This window comes from Castor canadensis, chromosome 4 (genome assembly GCF_047511655.1).
Source record: "Castor canadensis chromosome 4, mCasCan1.hap1v2, whole genome shotgun sequence".
Lineage (NCBI taxonomy): Eukaryota > Metazoa > Chordata > Mammalia > Rodentia > Castoridae > Castor > Castor canadensis.
In genome coordinates, this window is record NC_133389.1 from 46,350,423 (window position 1) to 46,376,438 (window position 26,016).

A 26,016-nucleotide genomic window follows, 5' to 3' on the forward strand; every position below is an offset into this window, starting at 1 on the left:
TTTATAGGGGATGTGCTTTACAAACATTGTTTCAGTCACTCTCAAGGCCAACCTAAGCAGGCAAGGGCCCTTTCATAAGTGAGGAAGATGACGCTAAGTAAAGGGTAGCACATTGAGGACAGAAGTTCCTTTCTGTGAAATAAGGGAAACATTGAACATCATAAGGGAACAGGTGCCTTATTTCTGATGGCCTTAAAGTAGTCTTTGAATCTCACTTCTGTAGGTTTGGACCAGAGTTCATTGCTGCCAGTTCCCCTTCCTTAGGACAAGTCTCAGAGTTGAAGAAAACCTTCTGTTTTCCTCTTGTCTTTAGACTTCCTCGATCTCCAAGTGTTTGCCTATAAAGTTGCATGCTGTCCTAACCAGAATGTCCAGGATGAAATGTGATCGCTCTTTCTTGTGTAACCCCCCCCCATTGTTTGCGTCTGGCCTGCTGTCCTGCCAGGCTCTTTATTGACCTTCCTCCCTGGGCTAGATTTGTCACAGCCTCACCCCTATTCATGGCATGGGCTGGAGGTGAATAAAGCAGATTCTGAACATGGCAGTGGCACACAGGTTTAGGACACACTTGTCCATTTTATGTGGCAAACTTGGGAGTTACCTTTATTTGTTTTGGTAAGTTAAAAGCAAAAACTTTGATTACTGCGTGCCCACTCCGTACCAAGCCAGGTCAAGTGTCCTAACGTCTCCAGGTGTCCCAAATGTGACAGGTATGGAAAGCTTCACTTCTTAATTTCTCAATTGTTTCCAAAAAGCTTCTCTTTTTTATTATGAAATATTACAGGGAAATATAATAGCCCCTTTTGTGTTGGATATTTTCAGTGTAGGCTCTCATGAACTATATTGTGAACTATTTGCCCAGGCTGACCTCCAATGGAGATCTGCCCGATCTCTGCCTCCTGAGTACCTAGGATTATAGATGTGAGTCATGGGCTCCTGGCTTCTTTCACTCAGTTTCTGACTCTCTACACCATTGTGGGGTATTGCTAGTGTTCTTCCCATGGCTACAGAAATTGGCCTTTTGGATGGCCTCTAAGCACACTTCTTCCTCCTGTGTTTCTGTCTCCATCACCGTAGGGTAGCGCTTCCTAGAATTAATGTAAACGCTACCAAAAGCTTGGCTGAGGACTTATCATCCTGTGATTAGCCAGTAGGGGCAGAATGAGAAATGAAACTCTCATGATAGGTTACTCCAGTAGCACTTGGTGTGACTGAATTTTAAGCACATGGGTCCTATGTACAATAGAGTCTTAGCTGCTTTCTAATTTGAAATTTTAAAAGAAACATAATATACTGACCTTTACTTATATTTTTAACATATCCCAGTTCTTCAAATTAGAGAAATACATACTTTTTTAACCCATTTTTAGGACGTATTTGTTGTACAGAGGGTTTTCATTGAGACAATTCTCAATAGCCTGACATTGTACATTGGTTAGGCCCCCACCATTCCACCCCTTGCAAATCCTTCCCCCAATTTAAAGCAATCACAAGAGGTTTCATCATTCTTTTTCATATATGTGTATGAAGCCCATCAACCATATTCTCTCACCTTCATCTCTTCCATTCATCCTCCCCACTCCCACAAGTACACCCCCACAGAACTGTTCCTATTTTGTAGTCTTGTTTTCCATTATTAATTCCTAAGTCCATGTTCAAAAGGGGTTTCTCAAAGTATCCCCACTGCGAGTGCACTTCACTTAAATAAATGCTTTTGATTGATTTGACTTGGTATAAAATACTATACAACTACAGTAAGTATATTAGAATTTTGTTTGTGGTTGAATGGGGCCTGATGAAACAAACTTCCTAGACAAGTCAATGAGAATATAAGAGTCTACATACTCGAAAGTGTACATTTTTCATATGATGTTGATGTGTGCTGCCCCCCAGTCCCACGCCTACTTGGTCCTTCTTCACTCACAATGACCATTTTTATGGAAATGGTCAGTCCTTGGAAGAACCTGGAATGTGTATTATTTAGATTTTACTGGGCTAGACAAGTGGGATTTGTTTCTTCTACTCCAATTATCAAAAGATTAACCCTTTGCCCTCTACATTCTAATCGTAACCCTTCAGAAACAAAGGGGCTATTTGTACAAGATAGTTGAGCAAAGGAGGCTTGATGCCAAGTGGAATGTTTCTAAGTTGAAAGAGGTAGCAATCATGGCACACATTTTTTTTTCTTGTGTTGCAGGCGTCTGTAGAGGCTTCTGATGAAATCGCATTATGCAAGACTGGATTTCCTGAAGATGTTTACAGTGCCGTCCTACCGAAGGATGTTCATGAAGGACAACCTCTTCTCAATGGTACCGTCTTAAAAATGTGTTTGTGCATGGTGTCCACGCTCTTAAAACACAGTAGCCATTGAAAAAGTCTCTAACTCATCTCTGTTGTATTATAAGTAGGAATTTTTCACAATCACAGTAATGAACCTGTAGGGGCTTTATTTTAGGATTACAAAAGAGCTCTTATGTACATAATTGAAAGGCTCCTAGTCTCTTAAAAATATCTGATTTCTTTTTCAATTTATAGTAAGATCCTGTACACAACTGCTTTTCACTGTTTTTCTGCATATATTTTACTTATTTTGAAGAATGATATTTATCAGACATCTGGTTCTAATAGTTTTAAAGATTATTTATGGTGAACATCTGTTTAATATTTTGAATTAAAGGGGATTATAATACCTTTGATAAAAGATGTCAAATTACAATAATTTAATAAGTAGATTCTCAGTATAGGAGCATGAAAACCATGTTTTTGTTATGACATTGTTTATAGACATTACTAGATAGCTAATTTAGTTGTAGCATATGTGAATCTCAAATATAGACTCATTTTCCATGTAAATATGGATCGAGTTCATTATAGTTATCATATGAAAACTCTTGCCAAAAAGTCTAGATAAAATATGAAATAAAACCTGAGTGTCAGAAGCAAAGTTAAAAGCCCCTTCTTTTAGGTCTAATTGAAAGCAAATAAAATTTTTGGTTAGTAGTATTTTCATTCACTTATTTGTCTTTACATAAAGTGTCTTTGAAATTTGAAAGCAAGAAGAATTGATTAGTCAGTTGTATTTAAATTTTAATTCCCTGAAAATCTTGCACATCTCTGAGGCTGTGTTAGAGAGCTGCATTTAGAAAATCTGTGTAACCTCAACTAATTAATTTGCACAGAGCTCTACCACATAGCCTTAATTGAAGTGTCTCCCTAGCACTGACAACTCTTAGTGGTGCAGAACTTAAGAATAGCAGAGACAGAGAGGACTTTGAAATGTAAACGGCCTCTTAGAAAGTTCTTTGATATAATTTATATTTTATATTAATTTGTATTTAAATTATGATTTGCTCACACCTATGTGGTCTTTCTGAAGTTGATTTTTAAAATTTTGTTAAAGACATCTTCCTGTCACTGCCTCATTACATGGTATTTTAAAGAATGAATGTTTGACTTTGTCTATCTCAATACTGACTTGGTATCTTATCAAGTGGGTAATGGTTGACAAGATGGAGTTTTAATTCAGTCACAGTGTGTAAATTTGTTTAACTTTGCATGCTTTTCCTTTTCTTTACATCCAAATTATCAGGCAACATCCTCTAACTGTATGACGTGGAAATACTATTTGAATGTGCAAAATACATTGATACAATTCTAAGAAATAACTCAGATAAAATGCCAGAGGAATTTTATTCATTTATTTTAATTTTCACAATTCATTTTTAAGTGAATAATGCCTTTTCCTAAAAGCTTATAATTTGTTGATTGGCAATAAATCACATGGTCTGTCTCTAGAAACCATTGATTTAAGATTAATTACATGGACATGTTGAATAGTTTTGGAAATGATAGCTTGTTTTCTGATTATTTGTACTTCTGGTGACAATATGGACATAGCTTTTTGCATGTGTCTTTTTTTAGTATAACCCAGACACTTTATTTTTTGCAAGAGTAATAAATGTGAAAGATTGAAATATTTTTTACTTTGTGTTCCAACCATCACCGAGAGAAGTGTATATGATAGTCTGATAGAGTTTTCCACATGACAAGCTCTTTTTTCTTTATTCTTAAAGCTTAAAACATTACTGTTTGAAATTATTGATTAGCAGGAAAAATAACTTTTGGAAGGAAGAAAATCTCCTCAGACTTTAACGGGCCTTCAGGATTCCTCTTTCTAAGAGTGTCCTTACCAGTTAAAGTTTCTCGTGGAGAATTGTTACTTGAAAAGGACTTTACTTTTATCTTTTGTGTCTGTCTGGACTTTTTAGTGCAATGATAATCTAAATTTGTCTTTATGGACCCAAGCGAAATACCATGCCATAGTTATATCAGTGAATTTTATCTACTGCAGTAAGTACATTCACCTCATAGACACAACATCAGAAAGGGATCCACAGATAACCCAATGAGACTGATCATTTTTGCCATGAGTAGCAGTCTATAGAGTTTAAGGAAAGAAATAATGGTATATAAGAAGGACATGGCAGTTTTCCAAGGCATTTGTGTCATGGTATTTTCCACCATGTTAATTTCATGTTTTCTCATTTTGTTGTCTTCCCTCTGGTAAAAAATATTCCTTTTAAATACTGTGATAATATATATTTGCCTTTTTAATGAAGATCCATTTTCATATGCTTAGGCAATCATCTTTACTTTGTGTTTTTCTATACTATTTTTAAAACCATGATTCATAGCTCTCTGCACTCTTGCAGTTTCCTTTAATTTCCCATTGATGATATTTGGAGAGAAGGGGACAATGGCCCACTAATGTGTTCAGTATGCCTTTATAGGATACAGCTGGCACACTAGACTTTGTACAAAAGTTTAACATTGGGCATACAGGTACCATGAATGCTGTTCATTTTGCAAACAGTTGAATGACAATCTTTGTGAAAGTGCCTGAAAATATTAAGCTTCAGATGAATATATAAGATGATATTACTCATGTTAGGAAAATCACAGAGGAATCATGAAATGTATACACTGGACAGTAGTTTAGAGAGATCCCATTCTCCCCATCTCCCTTTAATATTTTTGCTATTGTCAATTTTTTTTTTTTTTGTGATACTGGGGTTTGAACTCAGGGCCTATACCTTGAGCCACTCTGCTAGCCCTTTTTTGTGATGGGTTTTTGAGATAGGGTCTTGCAAACTATTTGCCTAGGCTGGCTTTGAACTGTGATCCTCCTGCTCTCTGCCTCCTCAGTAGCTAGGATTACAGGTGTTAGGCGCTAGACACTGGCTTGTTGTCACAAATTTTATAGAAATAAACTCAAAGAACTAGTTTATACCCTTCCAGTTTCCCTTTTGGTTTTCATCAATATGGGTTTTTTGGTTTTTTTGGTGAGATTTCATAAAGAGGGTGGATATATTTTGCAATCAAACTTTACTTCTCATGTTATATCATATGACTATTTTGGCTCATTGAAGACAGTCCAGTGTTTTAAAAAATGGCTATATAGGCCTATGTTCTGTGTTAGTAAAACCAGATTTAACTGTGTCTCTATTTTTGAACATACAGGTTGTTTCCAACTTTCCTCTCTTATATATAGTGCTGCTTTGTAGATTCTTTTTAGAGAAATTTAATTTTTCTTTAGGAACTTTTTTTTTTGGAAATTTGTGTTCCAAAGAATTGCTAGGTCAAAGAGAATATTGAGTTTGACAGCTGTTTCACTTAGTCCTGTTTTTTCTTTTTTGTAGGAATCTTCTTTATAAGACTAAAACTATGTTAGTTCTTTTCAACATCCTCATGACCAAGTAATTTCATAATGCTTTCTCATTTTGTTCTTTCCTTTTTGATGAAAAGACATTTCTCTGTTATCCTAGAGGACATAGGTGTTTGCCTTTATAGTTCAGGATCAGTTCTGTTATGTGTAGGTGTCATTTTACCTTCCATTTTTCTGTTATGTTTTTCAAGCATTTACTGTGAATCCCTTCAATTTATAGACAAGCAAATTAGAGCTCAGGGAGATTATATGCTTTTCCCATGATTATGTAGATCTTTAGATTGTTAGCTGCAGAACGGGAATTAGAACTCAGGTTTCCCCATGGCTAATCTAGTTCTGATGATTCTGATGACAAAAAATAGAGTAAAATTATGGTACAGCATAGAGGGGAAAACTAGCCTATCTAAATGTATTCGCAGCAAGTTTATCTCAGAGCTAGTCTGTTTCCTCACTGAGCACTATACCTCCTCTGCTATCAGATGTATTTGGGCACTCTCAGATAAACAGTACCACTTCTAATTAAGAAGTATCTTTCAATTATTTTTACTTAGTATTTTATGCATACCTGCTTATAAGCAGAAAAGTCTAGGGCTTTGGAAGATAATATTTAGTCCTTAATATTTATCATGCCACTTCAGAGAGCTAGAATAAATCTTTTGTGGTAGCATATTACCTGAAAATAAAATAACTTCTATAAAAAATTTCCATTCTCTTTCCACTAGTGTATCTGACATAATGAAATAACCACCATAGTGTGACATTGCAGAGAGAATCTTGGGCTGCTTTTAGTGTAGAAGTCAAGAGTGATATTCTTGCATTTTGCATTGGTGGCCTGCATGCTTAGACATTTGGCTAAGTAAACTCCTCCAGCTCTGGTCAGCATAAATAGCAACTGGCAATTACCATGAATATTTTCAGTAATCCATTCATGCTCACCACCTCCGGGCAGCACAAGATGATTATTTTCAACGAGATGGAATTTGATTTAGATTAGTTTGCTTACTGATTGAGGCTTGCCTACATTAACATGAGATAACAGTACCGAAGTATTTTTTATTTACTTTAGTAGGACTATGCAACTGGACAGCTGCACTAATCTGCTATGGAGCCATGGCTTTTGCTTTTACCATTTTAATCTTGATGAGTTTTTATTGTTACTGAACGTACAAACGTTTTAAAATATTTGGAAGGCAAGTTTATAAACATCTTGTTTATAAAACCAGTCAGGCCCTTGCACTTTACTGATTGCCATTTGATTGTAGAAAATGGTATAAGTACAGAGATTGCTTTCTTGGATGCAGATGGTAAACTCTAAGGAGGAACAAAAGAAAAGAAGCCAGGTACATTTTTATGGGTGAACATTTTTAACAAAAACCTGTCATACGTGGTAATTTTATTTATTTTTTGCTTGTTTTTTTTTTAAACAGGTAACTATACAATAGATTAACAAAAGAATTAAGAATGTTCATCCTTATTTTCATTATAATCATGTAGACTATTTAACATTGGGAAGCTTTTCTATCCTTTAGCATGTGTTTTGGCTCTAACTTTGTTAGTGCTGCAAACTAAGAAAAGCCAGTCTGGGTGTCCCTTTTTTGTTCTTTTGTCAGTTATTCCTAGCTTTCAGTAATTTGAGTAGCTGAGGCTTTCTCCTTCACAAACTTGCAACCAGGAAATATGTGTTAAAGAAAGCAAGTCACAGTTCTACACCTACCATACTTAAGCGTCAGCAAGCAGATAACCAAATAGTTTAAAGTTTACCCTTATCAGATCAGGGAGACCCTTTTTCTCTGTTTTTTTTTTTTAGGCTGTCCGGTCAGCATCTAGCAGGGAGTAGAAAATAAACTTCATAAGTAAGTATAATATACTCTATGTTAGATGGTAATGGATGCTAAGAGGAAAAATAAAGGAGAGAAGGAATAGGGAGAATGGGTGCTTTAGCAGTTTAAATAAGATGGTCAGAGGAAGAGTCATTGCATAGGAGATGAGTAAAAACTAATGTTGGTGTTGGTTTGAGAGCTGCAGATATTTGGGGGAGGAGCATTAAAAACAGAGCAGACAGCAAGTGCAAGTGCCCTGAGGCAGGAGTGTCTCTGCAATGTTGAGTGAGCAGTAAAGAGCTAAGTTGACTAGAGTGGAGAAAAGAAGGCAATGAGGGCAGATGAGGTCAGAGCAGTAATGGGCCACTTTGTGTGGGGCTTTGTAGACCGTTCTAAGGACTTTGGCTTTGACTATAAGGAGGTAAAGAGCTATTGAAGAGCTCTCAGCAGAGGAAGGACATGATCTGACTTTCAAAGTAGAATAATTCTGGCTGTTGTGTTGAGAAAAGACCAAAGGAATAAGAGAGGAAGGGGAGACTAGAAAGGAGGATGGTAATGATTGATGTGAGAGAAAGTGCTTATGTGGTAGCAATGGAGGTAGGAGTAGAGGTTGGATTCAGACTTTAATTCAGTTAATAAATGAAATTCACATAATGTAAAATTAACCATGTTAAAGCAAACAGTGCACTTTGTACATTCCCAGTGTCCTACAATTGCCTCTGTTCTCCAGTTCCAAACATTTCCTTCACATCAAAGAAAAGCCCTCTAACCACTAAGCATTTGCTCCCTCTCTGTCTTTGTTCCAGCACCACAAATGTTTGTGCCTGGCTTCTTTCGCTTAGCATAATGTTTTGGAGGTTGATCCATGTTCTAACTTGAATCAATTCCTCATTTCTTCTTATGGCTTAATGGTGTTCTTATATTTGTCAGCACTTGTTATTTTATATTCACTTTGATTTTAGCCATCCTAGTGAGTATGAAATAGTACCTTATTATTTATGGCTTGGATTTTCATTTCCCTAATGACTGCTGATGTTGAGTATCTTTCATATGTACCAGTTTATGTCTTGGGAGAAATGTTTGTTCCAGTCCCTTGTCCATTTTCTAATTTAGTAGTTTGTCTTTTTGTTTTTGAGCCAAAACAAACTTTTACATATCCTGGATTCTAGACATCTGATGTATGATTGGAAATATTTTCTCTTACTCTGTAGATTGTTGTCTTAATCTCATTGGGCTACTATGACAAATGTCACAGATTGGATGGCTTATAAACAATGGAAGTTTATTTCTCACAGTTTGATAGGCTCTAAGTGTGGGCAGATTTGGAGTCTAGTGTTTGTCTTCTTCCTCATAGAGACCATCTTCTCGCTGTAACTTCCTGTGGCAGAAGCAGCAAGGAGTCTCTGGGACCTCTTTTAAGAGTACTACCGTATTCCTATTAAGAAGGGCAGAACCCTATTGACCTAATCACCCCCCAAGGATCCTGTCTCCGAGTACTGTCACACTAGTGGTTAGGATTTCAGTGACTGAAGTTTGAAAGGTACACAGATATCCAGATCATAGTAGTGATCTTTTCACTCTCTTTTTACACCTCTATGGTATAGAGGTTTGAACTCAGGGTCTTGTGCATACTAAGGCAGACACTCTAGCACTTCTGTTATGCCCCTGGTCTTTTTCTGTTTTTGTTACTTTCAGGATAGGATCTCCCTTTTTGGCTGTGCTGTCCTGGACTTCATACTTCCTCAGATGTGGTTCCCATAGCTGAGATGACAGGCATGCACCATCATACCCAACTTTCTTGGTTGAGATGGGGACTTCCTAACTTTTTGCTTGGGCTGGCCTCCATCCATGATCTTCCTTATCTCTGCCTCCCAAGTTTCATGAGTCACAACGCCTGGCTTTCTTTTCACTTTCTTGATAATATCATTTGAGGCACAGAAGTTTTAGATATGAGGAAGCATAGCATAATCTATTTTTTCCTTTCACTGCTCTTACTTTTGGTGTTATATCTAAGAATCCATTGTAAAATCAAAGATTATGAAGATTTGCCTCTAGGTTTTCTTCTAAGAATTTTATGGTTTTAAAACACTTATGTTGATCACAGATTTGTTTTCAGTTAATGTTTGTGTATGGTGTCAGATAAAGTCCTCACTTCATTCTCTGAATGTATTTGAAGATAAAGCTGGATTGAATATATGGTGTGAAAGAAACAAGGCAAGGATGACCTCATACAGCTTTGTTTGAGTACTGTGAATGTTATTCACTGTATTAGGGAAGGTCAAGAATTTGGTTTGAATTCTTGAGATGAAGATTTGATATGTCAGGGGGACATTCACTTGTGAATCTGGGGTTCAGTAAGAGGGTCAGACTGCCAAGTGGAGAAAGCAACACAGGGTAGGTAAGCCATGGCACAGAGCAGAATCACAAATGAGGAGGAGAAGAAACCAAGAAAAGAAGGGAAGCAGTTGAGGAAAGGAGTTAAGTCTGAGAAAGAGAGAGCAGTGAGGTGGAAGAGACACCAGTAGGGTGTGATGCTTTGGATGGCACAAACAGGAAGTTTCAAAAGGGTAGAGTGTTCATCTGCACCGGTGGTCAGCTCACTTCACAACTGAGAATTCACCATTGGACTCAGCAACACGAAGTTACTAGTATCTTTGACAAAAGCTCCCAGGGAAGGCTTAAACAGCTTCACTTGTGTATATATTTCAGAGAAAAGAGGGAAGTTGGATACAGATTGAATTTTCCATTAAAAGAAAGAGAAATAGAGTGGTAGTTGGAGAGGAAAGTGGGTCCAACTGGGAAATGATTATTAAAGATGGGAGTTAATATGTTTTGTTGACAAGGAAAAAGGATCCAGTGGAAGGAAAAGGTTGTGGTACAGAAGATGCAGCAACAATTATAATTGCTAGGAAAATGTGGAGTGCGCTAGAGAAGTGAGATCAAGTGACACATATTTATATTTTTTGACAAACTCCACAGATGTTTTTACATACCTGCATTTGGGAACCACTTGACATGTTTTGTTGAGTCACTCCCCAAATGGTTAAAAGTCTTTATTTCGGCTTGCTGGTTTTATGTCAGCAGAAGGTTTTCTCTACAGAAATGGCAGAGAGGATAAAAATGAAACCCTGTGGTGTTCGATGATGTAAACAGTATTTTCATTGCTGTAGCATCCTTGACAGATGGTTATCCAGTTTCTGCAAGAATACTACTGCCACTTGCTTCCCCAAAATGGGGAGGAGATAACTCCCTTACAAAGTCTGCTCATCCTTGGAGAGTTCTAACTGTTAAAAAGTGATTTCTTTAAAAAGTTTAACCAAAGCATATGTTTCAAGAATTTTTACCCATTGGTGCGTTTGGCAACGCACAGAACAAGTTGAGTCCCTTATGCTCAGAGATCATTCCTTTCATCATTTGTTCATTCCAGCAAGTGTTACTGAATGTTTGTCATGCGCCAAGCCCTTGCCAAGGAACTAGACAAAGGTGTCAACGAACCAGGCAGTGGTGTCAACAGACAAGTAAAACTGCTGTAGCAGGAACTTTCATTCTAGAGTTCCTTTGGAAACCTGAACCTGATTGCCTGGGCTCCTTAAATCTCTGCATCCGGAGCTGAACATCAAACAGTTTCTTCAGTGGTGGTTGAGGATTCTCTAGAAATTTGCTCTCCACTTTCACACAGAGGAAACTGAGGTTCCCTCCACCACTGAACTTAATACCATGTGCCCTGATGCATGTGACAGAGGCATCCCTCTTGCCTTTGATGTGAATGTGGCACTTCCAGGGCAGTCCAAGGTGGAATTGCCCTTATTTATGGCTGCATTGTTCTGTTGGCTCCTGCTAAGGTTATAGTTAACTAAAATTCCTGTGTGTTTTTCAAACAAACTACTTACCATCTTTCACTTGTAGAATTGATTTTTATGCATAAATGTTAGATCTATAGGTTGAATTTTTTGTTAAAGACCCTCCTTAACACTGCAGACCCCACTTGTAATCCAAATACACAGCAGCCCTAGTAAACAGTACTAGCATTTACTTTATCCTCAAACAGAGGGTTGTATAGTAAACTCTATTTTAGATGACATAAAGCATCAAATTAATGGAGTAAACAACCTCCTCCTCCTTCTTTCCTTCATTCCTTCTTTCTCACATACACACACTCATACAATCACAAACTCACACTCCATTCAGATTGTTAAATGATCAAGAAGAGGTTGGTGAATTTCAGCATACAGCATCTTCAAGACACATGTTAAGACTATATTTCAATTCTTGGCCTATGATTTTCTTAAAATAGAATTTCTTAATGTCAAGTAGTGGAGAAAGTGCCTATTGCAGATAGACGGAAGCATAAGTAACAGTTAAGACTTTCAGATTCCCTGCTGAAAAATGAATACGATTTTTTTAACAAAAATTAAAATTACCCATTTTCAAGAATCACTTATCTTATCAAAGCACATCTAGAGCTGTTAAATATCTGCATTTCATCTTTTGGACTTTTGTCAATAAATGGCTCGTTTCCTAAGCCAACAGAACATAGAACACGTCTGAAATCCTTAGGGTGGTTTTCAACAGGGGCACTTTTTTTGGGGCCATCAGTAGTTTTAATTCTGTCTCTATAGGAGTCTTAAAGTTTCTTCTTTAATTGTTCATTTTTAAATCTATTGCAGGTCACTTAGATTTACTGGCGTATGGGGGAAAGTGACTGACAGCTTAGTGTATTACTTTTCCTTCTTTAATGTGGATGCAGTTCCTTTTATGGATTTTGTACTTTGCCGTTATTTTGAGAAAATGCATCTTAGGCTCCTTTCCAAATGGAATCATCTTTGATGCTAATATCCGTACTCTGTGTTGTATCAAGGATGAAATCAGTATCAGCTATTTTTTGAAGGGGTGTGTGTGTGTGTGTGTGTGTGTGTGTGTGTGTATGTGTGTGTGTGTGTTTACACCTGGGCATGCCTCATGCCTCTCCTGTGCCTGTCTCTAGGAGCAAGTCACTCTTTGTGACAATGCATCATTTCTCCTCTGTTGAAGATTTTCATTAAGATAAAGAAGCGTCCCTTTAACAAATGCACTTACAGGATTTTGGGGGTAGTGCCTTTTACATTGACTGCTACATGGTTTTTCTCTATTTATGTGCTTTTATCCTTTCCAGTTCAACTTTTCTTCCTAGTGTCTGTGTTAAAAAGCGATGGAAATAACTCTTCCATATTTCTCTTGTTTTAACATTTTTACTTCAGTAGCCTTGTTTTTGAAATGTTACAGTGCTTGAGAAATCAAATTACCCTTGTTAAAGTGCAGGGTACCTGGGCCCCACCTTATATTTGAGGTCTGGTTGTTAACAAATGTGCATTTAAGTGAATTCCAAGTGATCTGATAAATGTGGTCTTCCACCATACTTATATATTTGGTGTTCGTGTGTATTCCATGACAGAAATACAGATCATGTTTAGTTACATGTGCTAGTGTGCAAGTCAAACCGTAGTAGTTCAGACAAGTATTTGGAGCTATCTGGAGGTTGTAGATTAAGTCTTCCTTCTTACTTTTGTGTATAGAAGCAATTCTTGTATATATAATATATGTTTTCTATATACAATATACATGGACAGATACTACCAGCACCTAAAATAGATGTTGAAAAAAATTATAGTTCATGTTAGCAATGGATCAGATCATATCTTGTATACACTATTATTACACTTTGATTTGTTTATGAACATCTGAATATTTATTTCACCAGATGCTTAAATAAGGAGAGTAGGAAGCTCTAATTAAAGTGATAAGTGAATTGACACTAAGATTCTTCACTTACCTGATAATAATATTGAAAAATATCAGCGCAAAGAACATGGGCATAAATTCTACTTCTCAGTTAATTCCTGGAGCTGAGAGCTCCTCCTTCCTGGCCATTTCACTTACCTGCTGAGTTGGAGGTCTGAACAAGGGCTTTTCTGGCAGAGGGAAAGCACCTGGTAATATTGCCTTTGACTTTCTTCTGACATCAACCGGTCTTCCTGAGGTTCTCCTTGATTTAATTAACTGTTTGTTGAATTATACTTTCAAATTCTACAAATCAGGGCCAGTTCATTATTACTTTGACTTTCATTTTGAAAGTTACCTTTAAGTTAAGTATTCTCAGATTTGACATGTGTTATGAATTTAAGAAGGTGCTGAGGATAAGGAAGTTCTCAGGAGCTGGGAAGTATTTGTGTTCTGTATATTCATTCAACAAATATTTGTTTTCTGCTGTGTTGACGAAGTCACTATTGTCCTGGAAGACTGCAGTGCCCAGCAAATGCTGATTAGCTATGGTAGTGGAGAAAATGGTAATAATTTGTCACAGTCATTTAAATTATAAATGTTTCTTTATAGAGTTTCTATGTGGCTTTAAAGGCCAAAAATAATTGGGCACCTTCATGAAATAATAAGAGAAAAATGTCCACAGAGCTGAATATTTCTTCTCCTAGTTCCATTTTTAAAGTAAATCCTGCAGACTTTTGCATTTTGCATATTTGCTTAATCACTTAGATATTCTGAGGCATCTTTTGTTGACTTGTCATCTATTCTGTCATTGCAAAAGACAAATTTATTGAAGCGTCTTGTTGCATTTGTATTGTAGTAAAGTTTTTCCTTCTGGGCTAACCACATACTACTTCTCAAACTGATAAAAAGACCAGTGTGGCATTCTCCTTCACTTGCCAGTAACAGAGTAGCAGACGCTGAGATCTCAACAATACTGCCCCATTCTCCTAGTTTCTCCCAGTTTTTGTAGGATTGTTTTCAAGATAGGGTTGTGCAAACAATTTGCCTGGGCTGGCTTTGAACCAGGATCCTCCTGATCTCTGCCTCCTGAGTAGCTAGGATTATAAGTGTGAGCCACCAGCACCTGGCATTTTTTGTAGTTTTATGTTTGTGTCTTACTTGTTTAACCCATATCAAATAATAATTCTAATTTAGTATTTTCAAGCAACCATTAAAAAACTAAGAACAGATGTTTGCTCAGTTATTGATAGGTGGTGTCTGCTAGTCACGCATGGACTTTGCAGCAACCATATGTTGAAATTTCTAAGAAACGCTTTACTTTTGGCATGTAGACTGCCTATTTGTAGATGTACCACAGTTGCACAGCATTTTGCATTTCTTTAACAATTTCGTAAATTTTATTTTAGTTGTCTCAAACTTGTAAGTCAGGTAGAACATAGAGTGTTCCTATTTTCATATAATGCTGAGCTCACAGAGCTGGCATAATAGAGGAGGATCCTAAGATGAATGCATGGTTTTGTGTGGTCTAGAACCGTGTTCTGACTTATGTCTACCATATATGGCCCTTTCCCTCAGCCCACCCCAGTCAATGCGTTTCAGTAAGTATGCTGCAGATAGAGCGTTGGTTATCTTCCACCTTCCCCATGCTCCATTTGCCAGCACTCGCTCGCTTGGCAAGGTTTTAAAATCTCCATTGCCAGTCAGAGTGCAAAGTCATTTTCACATCTGCTTGTCAAAATGAACACAAAAATGCCCAGTTTCATTGAGACTTCAGAGAGCACTCTCAGTATTTATTCTGGGCTTTGATCCTACTGCTCCACCTTTGCGAACCCTCATGGGTTCTTAGCACACCCCAGTTCTGTTTTCAGGCTGGGGCTGGGGAGAGGGGTAAGTGGTTTGCATCATCATCCGTCTATCTGTGCCCAGCATGAATGTTTTCTACTTAAGAAATAGAAATTCACTTCTATGGAAAGTTACAGAAGACAAATGAAGCAGCATCTCAGCTTTGTAGTACAGTGGCCAGCAGCTACTTGGGCACAGACATAAATTCTTTTGCTTGCCCCAGAATGCTTGTTAAATGAAAATCTAGCATATGAAAACCCTAGAAAGCAAGCAGAAATTGCATATAAACTAATGTAAGAGAGTTCATAGCACACGAATAATATATTTTATTGATCAAGTGACTTGTATGTACCGATTTCTTAGTAGGAGTTATCGTTAGCCTTTAAAGGCCTTGAAAAAGTCCTAATCCTGTGTTGCAGATAAGAAAATTCAAATGAAAAGAGTTTTAAAGTTAGTTACTGAAGGCACAAGGAGTAGAATGCAGGCCTGTGAGGCATTCCACTCCCACCGTTTCAAGATTTTGAGACAGCCTCAGACTTCCAAATAAAGGGATTTCATTACAGGCAAGAGCCTTCATTCCTGGCTCCTCCTCTTTCTGATGTACCCTGCTGCCTCCACTGGATGTGGAGGAAAATTCAGGTTAGTGAGAGGTGAATCAGGCAGCAGTGACTTTGGAGAAGGCCATTGGATTCCACTTTGAAGAAGAGCAGTTTGGATAGATAAGGAGGAGAAATAGTTAAGAGTGTACCTGTGAGATCAGATTGACCTCAGAGGACCATTTTTTTTTATTAGAGAATACTTACCCAAAATGCAAACTAAGTCCTGAATGTGCTTGAGTGCCAGAGTGAGGACTCTGATTTGGCTGTGTGTGCGTGCTGGGAGTGTAGGGGGTTAGGTAGAGGCATGAAAGAGGATTAAGTAATTGTGGATTTGGGGCAGGGTTGGGTGGAGGGGCAAGATGAATGAAGCTGACCTTAAAGGCTGTAAACTAAGTGACAATGTGTGTGAAATTAGTAACAAGTGGTTTCCCCAGAGGTTCATTCCTCTAGTTCATGATTATCTACTGCCTGCTGCTCACATGCCAGGCATAGTTTTCTAAGAAGCTAAGTCCTTCTCTGGTTTTAGAGATGAGGCACCATAGTCCTGTTTCTTTGACCACAGAAGCCCTTTGGGCCAGTGAGACCAAGGTTAAGAAAATATTGCTCCCTCTCATCCTGTCTGTCTTTTGCCCCCTCACTTTCTCTCCTTTCCCTCTGTTTTTCTCTCCCTTTATGGATGGGAACAAGGAAACACTCACAAGAATTCTTGTCATCCATCCACTTCTAAACAGAGTGGAAAGAAATCTGTCCCTAACTGAAATTACTGAATTTCTGAATTAAAATAATCTAGAAGCTTTTCCTGTCCCTGGCCCCAGTCATGTTAGTTGATAAGCTCCATCGATTGTGTAAGGCAGCGTGAGATAAAAGTTTGGAGATCTACTTCCTGAGAAGCAGAAAATAAAGTCAAGGAGAGTGTTATCTATTGTAGAGAGTAGTATTGAATTTTTTTTTTTTTAACGAGGTGCTTAGTAATTTAGAAAGATGGACATGTGATGCTGGCTTGGGAATCGGTAGAAAGTATTTGTGTAAAAGGAAATTTTAGCTGATCTTCAGGGACACGTTTTAGGTATTAAAAATGCTTTAGGAGCAGTTTCTTTACTTTATTCTTGATTTCTCGCTCTAGATGGATTAATGTTTTATAAATGTCTTCCAAAATATTTTTGCTGTTTTCATTTAAAATATTCAGGAAAAAATCAAGGGCTTTTTTTCTAGGTCAAATCTTAGTATAAAACCAACATGGCAGTGATTGATATGCTGTGTGAAGACTCTATAAAGGGTCCCTGTAACTTGCCCAGATGGAGGGGAGGTAGTGAGGGACTTGGCTATGATCATTTTTACTCCTGTGGCCTCTTTTCTCACAAATGGGGGAGAGAGGATGTCATTTAGTGTCAGAGTCTTAAAACGGACAAAAAATTCACTACCTGAGAAAAATTCTTTGTTCCTTGCAGAAAATGTGTCAACTTGTAGTATTTTTAAAAAAGTCATAATGTATTGTATAATGTTAGACTCGCGAAAAAGGTACAAGAAGCTTATATGAAATTTTTACTGTCAAATACGTAGAACTAAGAATTTTTTTTTTTTTTTAGCTTTTCAATGTAGGCAACTTTGTCAAGAAATTATGTGATGTTTATTGATCTTAATTGACATCTGCTTTCTCAGACTTTTGAAACTGTTTATTGGTTATGTGTCTGGTATAAAGAGCTATTTTTAAAAATTGAGATTCCAATGAATGGATGAGCATGTGTGCATCTGATTCTAAATTTTTAATGAATTCAATCTTTCAAAAGTAGCTCATCAAAACTTGGGATTACTTATGGCTCAGCCTCCTATAGACATTTAATCCTTTCACTATTCTAGACCACTTTAAAGGAGGGGTTATTGCTCTCACAGTCTATCTTCACTTTGGGAAGGCTTGGCAGCATGACAGCTCACTGCGCCCCTGAGGAGGTAACACAATTTTCGACTTCAATCATTGGGGACAGAGCCCAAATCCTCTCCTGCAGGGCTCCCTGGAAGAGGCTTGCTCAGCGGCTATGTGCACATCTGGGTAGTCTTCATTTTCTCAAACTTGTGCTAATTAATTCTGGCTTCTATACCCTAGCAAAGCTTGTCGTGATTACTTCACAGGTGTCTTAGGTGGAGTGGGTATATACCTATTTCTTTTAGAGCAGTTGTTTTCAGGTTGTTATGTAAGAAACACATTTAACCACATGATCCTATACTTATTTATCTATGTATTTCATAAGATGTTACCCCTACCTTTGTGACATCCTCCTTTTCCCATCCTGTTCCTATCCAGTCATACGAATACTGCACTACTATCTGCGCTTTGAACAACATTATGTTTTTCCTGCTTACAAGGACAGACAGAGCACTGGTCTCTGAAGTCTCTCTGAAGTATGTCTGTGTGTCTTCAGGCAGTGTTAACTTCTGACAACCAGCCTTGACTTCCCCTGGCCATGGTCCCTCTGTTAGTGCCATAAATGACAAAATGGTTGTGACACTTCTGACTAGTATTTATCGAACACTTTGCACTGGGAATAAGTATATGTATGAATTAGCTTCTCTGTGCCTTAAAAACATCCGAGGTGTGGGCACTGTGATTTTCTGTGTGTTCTACAAATGAAAATGGAGACCACTATTCTTCCAATGAAGTAGCAGAGCAGGGATTCTATGTTTATTGTCACATTATTTCAACAATTCTGATTTTTTGCCTAGTAAAACACTTTTTTCCATTCTGAGGTCTATTTGCATATCGCAAGGACAAAGATTACATAATACGTGATACCTAGTTCTTTTGAGTGGACTAGAATACATCTAAAACCTATATATGAAGGTATGATGTCATTAGATTCATGGATGTGGCCTGTTGATTGTTGTTTGCATCTGAAGTTAGTTTGAAAATTGACTTTTAAACCTAAGCAAAGCAGCAATTCAAATAGGCTTTTGGTTTGTAGTACTGGCATATTTGCCAGAACAGAATAAATAGCATGCCTGTTGAATGTGTGGCTGAGTTCATTCTATGTGTTGTGCTTTTGTTCCTTCTGTGGGAGATAACTTCATTAATAATGGGGTTAACTCGAAATGTACCATCACTTAACTTTTTAATTCATGAGTTCTGCTGAAGCATATTACAGTAAAATTTTATATATTATAGTTGAGCAACCAGGCTTCTTTGGAGGGATGGTATTGGTGTATTATACACATTATTAGAAATAAATATTCATGTGATATTTTAGGTACACATTCATTGTAGTATATTGAGCCCATAGAGTTCTTGATACATAATTTATGAATTTACAAATCAGTGGTAAGATTGTGAGACTCAGTTACAATTCAGAACCTAATCACAAATCCTGGTGTAGCCTATTAATTTGCTTTCATTTTGCATTTTATTGCAGGAAAAGTCAAATGAAAGATTAACATGCAATTTATGATAATTATAATAAAGATTTTAGAGAATATCAAAAGTGATAATTTTTAAAGACTATCAATAGATACATCAAAAATTTGAAAGAATGTAAAATTTACTATGATAAAACTTGCAGAGAAGTAAAATATCAATATAAAGATTTTAAGCGATGGCAAATGAGTTGCCATAGGCTCCATTTAGCTGTGGGTGGCATACAGCCTATATAGTAGTCAGCCTGCCCTGGGATCATGGGAGGTATCTCAGGATGGCAGCCAATTTGTCTTCCATGGCCCCTTTATGCTTTTATCCATTATATAAAATACTTGGCACTCAGCATTCTTTTAGGATTGTAAGTTAATATTGATAGTTTCATTTTGTAAGCTATTTGACCATTATCATTCCTGGCCTGTATCACCGATGCACTTCGATGCCTGTGCACATACAGCTTCACAGAAGGTTGGTCATACAATTAGTACAGTTTACAGGTATATAAAAAGTGAAAAAGGAAATGTCACATATTTTATTGCCTTATGAAAGACACTTTTAATTATATTTGTACTGAAACAGCCTTGAAGGACTTCTACACATTAGGTACCTCTATATCCCACCATAAAAAAATCCTACTTTTTCCATAAATCCTACTTTTTCCACATCTACTTGTATGCATATAAATTTGCATTTTTTGACATGGCTGAAGTTGCTATGTAGTGGTTAGTCTTGGTGCCACTAGACTATTTCTTTTGTTAAAATAGATTCTTTCCGTTGTTAAAAAGTGAAATGATATTATTTTAATAATGATAAATGAAATCTTTGGTATATTGTGAAAGTACATTGGTTGGATCATTGCTCACTATGAAGAAAGTATTTTTTCTTTGCCTCAGGGTCTTTGGCTGATGGCTTCTTTCTAAATTTCAGAAAGAATTAGAACAACTTGTCACTATGGCTACAAGAATTTAAATTTTCTGTTATTAAATGGAAGCTTACAAATTCCTAAGCCACTCAGACGTAGGATCCATCAACTAAATCCATAACTACTCCTGTGGGAGCTAGGAGGAAAGCCCTAGAGATTTTAGTATTATTTCCTCTACATAAGGTTGGCAAATAGGATGATTTGGCAGTTATTTTTTTCTGTACAAAAGATAACTTCATAAGTGACTTACCTTTAAAATAATAATGCTACACTTCTTCATACTGCCGCTGAATTCTTTATACAAAGCAAAGTGCATGTCTGTCTAATGCTTAAGAACCTACCCACGGGCTCAGAGTACCTTGAAAGCCCAGCCACCTGGGCCAGTGTGCACAGCTTTTGGATCTGGGCATGGAGCACCTGAGCAGCATCTGCCTTCCATCATCCTGTGGATATTCTGGACACATCATATAGAATTCTACTTGATGATTCTCAGCTGTGCCTCTGATCACTTTAACATAACTTTGCATATGTTGATCTGATCTGACCTCTCTCTGGAGCCTACTGACTGCCTCTCTTCACCTTTCACTTCTGAGAAGTCAACTTTTCCTTAACATTCTGGCCATCCCATGGGATGGCCTGTGTCATTCACATCTCCATCTACTGTGGGAAGTGCAGCTCTCTCAATTAAGTTTGAAGTAATGATGGATACTACTTACTCTCCTTATTTAAGAGATTAGAAAATTGGATGGGTTTACCCCAAATTATGATTTTTTTCAAAAAAAATTTGTAGATGAGAAAATAGAAGACTCCTGATTGTATTTTATATTTAAGCAAGTGTGCCAAATTTTCTTGAATTCCACATATTGTGTTAAGGGCTTTAGATGGATTAGCTCAACTATCACAGTTACCAGTTGAGGTAGATTTTATGCGTATTTAAAAGGGATTGACAAAGCAGAATAAGAGAAAGTAGGATGTTTGCACGGGCACTTAGATATTAGAAGGGAGATTTCATACTTTTTAATGATCACGTGCCATCCAGACACAATGGCTTACACCTATAATCCTAGCTAGTTGGGAGACTAAGATTGGGAGGATCACAGTTTGAGGCCAGCCAGGACAAAAAGTCTGTGAGATTCCCATCTAAACCAATAGTTGGGTGAGATGGCAGGTACCTGTCATTTCAGCTACAGGGGAGGCTGAAATCTGGTTCTAGGCCAGCCCAGGCAAAAAAGTTTCATGATAGCCCTTTATAACAGAAAAAACTGGTTGTGGAGGCATGTGCCTGTCATCCCAGCTATGGTGGGAAGCATACATAGGAAGATCACGGTTCAGGTAGGCCCAGACAAGACCCTATTTCTAAAGTAACCACTGCAAAAAGTGCTGAAGGCAGGGCTGAAATGGTAGATCACCTGCCAGGCAAGTGGGAAGCTGAATTAAAACCCCAGTACCAGCAAGAAAAAAAATTCACCTGCCATCTTCCTTAAGCTCAGGAATGTACTATATTTAAAATAAGTCATTAGCTTTGATTTTTTGAGGATTTCTCACACGGCCATATTAACTCCCAGTTACTCTATTTAAATATCATTTCTTATGTCCATTTTCCTCAGGATGGTGGCGATCTTCAAAATAAAAAGATTTGAACAGTTCCAAAACACATACATCCAGGTAGTTCCTATAGAGTAAATAATACAGGACCTTTCCACAATGTCATTTCTATTAAATATTTATTTCTTTAAATGTGAACCATTGTCCTCTCAGTCTGAGCAGGTCAGAATGTTAGACAGTGCTTTTGACCATTGACTATCTCTTTTCCTGTACCAGTGCTATACTTGAATTAAGTTTTCATGTGTCTTGATTTCCATATCACTTTCAATTCAAAATTGAAGAAAATGAAAAATATATTTTGTCTATTTTCTCTACCCCAAAATATCCTTTAAAGCTAATCTTATGAGTATGTACTTTGTAATCTGGGATTGTGATCAGTGGGCCATGAATGATAACTTAGATTTAGCCATTTGGTTTTCTTATTGAAAACCAAAGTATAACATTTGCAATTGCTCTTTACGTGCCCATTAGGATAAGCACGAGTTAATATTTATGAAGCCCAACATACAGTAAATGCTAAACAGATGATTGCTATGGTGATTTCGTTTTTCTTTCTACATTTTTATAACATGAGGCATTTTCAAAAATCAAGCTAATTTACATTTAATACATATTCACATGTTTACTTGAGTGTGTTGGGATAATTAAATCAATTCATGTAAAATGCAATTTGAGTTTTACTTATTTCCTTCTCCTGTCCTGTTTGAAGTCCCTGCTGGCAGATCTGAGTTCTTACATTCCATGTATTAACCGAGCAGCAGTGGCTCTTTTATTTATTCTAGGTACTCAGCAAATGTTGGTTAAATGAATCAATGATGGTGCAATAACCTACTGGGTTTCTGGTTTCTTCACCTTCAGAGAAAGGCTCTTACAAGAGTTTTCTCATGCCTCATGTGTTGGAACATAAATTGTAAAGAAGTCTCTCCCCTCTCCTTCCCCAACTGAACAGTGCTTAATATCTGCAGGATAGTTTTGACACTTTCCTGACAAACTGGACATAAAAACAATAGAATGTAAATCCCAGAAAAATTTAAAAGTACTCCATATTTGTGTCTAATGTTGTTTTCAAATGATCATCTTAAAATTATTCAAATGAAACAACCCAGTGAATATGCAGTTGGGGCTCTGTAATACCGAAACTCAGAGGCAAGTACCTTGCTGAAGGTGCTACAATGTTCTGCCAGTTAGTAGACAAACAGACCTGAACTAGAACTGAATCCTTTATTTCTTTTAGGGTGAAAAGAATTAAGGACTATCAGAAAGATTGTAAGTGATGCAATGTGAAACCGTTGCCTTTTCTTTTAAATACCAGAGTAGTGGAGTAGCAGCAGTGGATCAGAATATTTAACCTTGGAATTTGGAGAGCAAGGTGGAAAGCCTTTGGAAAATGTTCCCTCGGCTGATGTTTAGAAAGACAACTAGGCTTTCCTTGTGTTTGTTCAAAATTCAGAACTTTTGACAATGTGAAGGTAAACACTATTGGAATTTGAAAAAGTACAGTTCGGGTATAGTAAGAGGTGTAGTTTTCCCTTTTTCATAGCTATAAGCCCCCTCTGTAAATTTTGTAAGTATTTTATTATAATAAGATCAGTTCACAGAATATTCAGGTTTATTTTGAATGAAAATTGAGTTTGACTAAAAAAAACCATGTCCTTCCAAGTGAAAATGAACGAAGGTACAAAATAACCCTTAAAATTAATCTTGAATTTACCCATTTTGCATGCATCTTGTCACAGTTGTAGTGAAAGTGACAAGGGGAGTGGAGGCAATTAAAACAAATCACTGCAGACATTTTGGAGTTTAAGGGAACAACTGTATTGAGAGCAAATTGTCATTCTACTTAGAAATGTACAAAGAAAATATTCCTCTCTTTAGAAGTTATTTTACCTTTAACTTATTATTACATCACTTTAAAACTGGGAGATCTTTGAATTTAACACGAGTTTTATCTCCCTCCCTTTTCTCTAACTGAATGCTGTCTGTTATTTTAATCATGTTAATCTACTAGTTAGTGTAAAATGCTGCTCTGTGCCTGCCTGAGAACAAAAGTGCTTTCTGTTCCTCCTTCCTCAGTGAACGGAGCATCACATCATGCACGGTCTTGCAAACAGTTAGGGGTTTGGTCTGAGCCGATCAGTACATTCAGAACTCTTTATTTAGTGAGATCAATACAGTGTAATGAAGTCTAGGCTCCAATTCCCTTGCGTCACTGTTGGGGTAGGATTGTGTCTGTTTTTCTGTTGCAAAGCAAAATCAAAATTATGTTTGAGTTTTTTCCTTATTACTCAGGACAAAGCAACACTTCTGAGCTGTCTCCAAACAAGTTCCGCAAAACTCATTCCTGGGTTTATCTGAAGACATGTTCACAGTAATAGTAAAGAATGAGCAAATTAGAAACTTAATTCAAGAAAGAAAAAAATGAATGTTAGCAAAATACTGCTTCAGTTAATACCTATGACTTCATCACATAAGATGATTGCTGCTTAAATGGTTTTGAATTAAAATATTCATTTTGTGTAAAATGTGTCCACAGGTTTGCAGCATGCCTATTAAAAAGTATGTAGGTCAGAGAGGTGACCTGTCAACTATAATTTTAATATAGACATATTTATATGTAGCATAGATAAATTGTAGTATGTTTTACTTCCTTTTTGAGTTTTTATGTTTTAGTCAGGATTTGCTCTTAGTGAGTTTTAAACAGTTTTCCTCTTAACTTTAAAAATATTTATATATTTGGAGTAGGAACTTAACAGTATTTGGGACATCAGCTTTCTAACACTTGCATCTAGAATGGCTGAACTGAGACCTGAAAATTGATCCCGTATATAAGGTGTTAAAAAATGCGTCACTTTGTTAGCTACTGTATCTTAATAATTTTTTTTTTACAAACTTTTATAGCCCTAAAAAGTCCTGAGGATTTTTTTTTTTGCTGGAAAAAATTTATTTTGATAATGATTTTTCTAGTTATTAGAAATGATTTGGTTTTGATGTAAGGCTGTTAAGTAATTTATATGAGACCCATTAGAGAATTTCTGTTCTCTGGCTCCTTTTTTACTAAGTGTTGGGAGAAATTGTTTATATTCGTAGGCATTAAATGTTTATACACTTAGGCATTAAGAATGAAGCACATGTAGTCTGCTAAAAGGGCTATGTTTAAAAAAGTTTGGAGAAATCGCCTTATAAGGTGTTGATCTAAAATAGTTTGTTTCTCCATTTTATAATTAGAACTCTTAGTACTAACTTTTCTTGATTGACCTTATTTTATAGAATTGAAATCTAGAAGAATTCTAGACTTAGAAGGATTTTTTTCAGGTTAAATAGCCCCCTCCTACCAAGGAGTTCAATAATTAGAAAAAAATGAAAATACAACTTAGCTAACCTTGTTAGGTTTGCTAATACAGTATAATGATTGCTGAAACATTCTCCATAGAAAATGTCAGTGTAATGATGAGTACAAAAAATATCCTAGGAGAAAAGGCAGTATCTTTGAGTGTATGTTGTGTAAAAATACGGAGGCACAATGTGAGTAGACGTAGTTTTGCTGTCAATGAACTTTTCACAACATAGCAGAGCTATTTGATACAAATCAGGACAGTCAAAATGTTGGGGGATCTTTGAAGGAGGGACTACTTTCCTTTGGAGTTGGTGTGGGAGAAGATTTTTTTTTTTTTTGTAGACATGTCATTTGTGCTAAGCCTTAAAACATAGGTATAAATTAGATGAAACCCGCTGTTTTCTCTTTAGTGTTTATTGGGTATGGAGTACCTGAAAGGGAAGGGAGCATAAGAATTGAAGGGTTGCAAGTACATATGATCAGAAGATTGCTGGTACCACTAACCAAAATGAAGAAATTTCAAGACCAACTGTGAAGAATGAAGAGAGTGTCATCCTCATTTAGTTCTAGCTCTACTAAATGAAAGATTGGCCATTCCTAACTCTCTGTGTTCATATCAGTCTTTCCTTTCTCATCCCCATTCTTCCTTAAAAACTTCTCTGCTACAGAGTTTTACAAAATCCAGGTCAAGTAGCTCACTGAAACAGGTGTTTTCATGCCACCAGGTAAATATTTTATTTAAAGTAACACTTGATGGGAGTGTGGTTTTATTTTCTGCTGAGTTATCCCTGGCATTCAGTGTTAATAAAAGAGGATAAAGAATACCATTTATTGGAAAACTAAGTAATGGGAAACCATCCAACAGCTGTAGATTGGGCCTAGAGTTGGGGAAGAAGTTTGGGAATCTAATGTATTAGAGTTGGTATTCTGAAGCTAGAATACAGAGAAGAGAGAATACTGATATGGGGGACCCAAGTTTGGAACTGAAGGTGGTTAAGGGAGAAGTCAT

At 36.9% G+C, this 26,016-nt stretch overlaps 1 protein-coding gene across 1 annotated transcript in view; it reads left to right on the forward strand.

Moving 5' to 3' along the window:
• Cdh2 (cadherin 2) overlaps positions 1-26,016 on the forward strand; it is a 203,936-nt gene that overhangs the window by 23,813 nt on the left and 154,107 nt on the right. Inside the window, exon 2 of the mRNA XM_074070099.1 lies at positions 2,198-2,309. Within this exon, the coding sequence (XP_073926200.1) occupies positions 2,198-2,309 (112 nt within the window). The remainder of the gene's footprint in view (positions 1-2,197; positions 2,310-26,016) is intronic.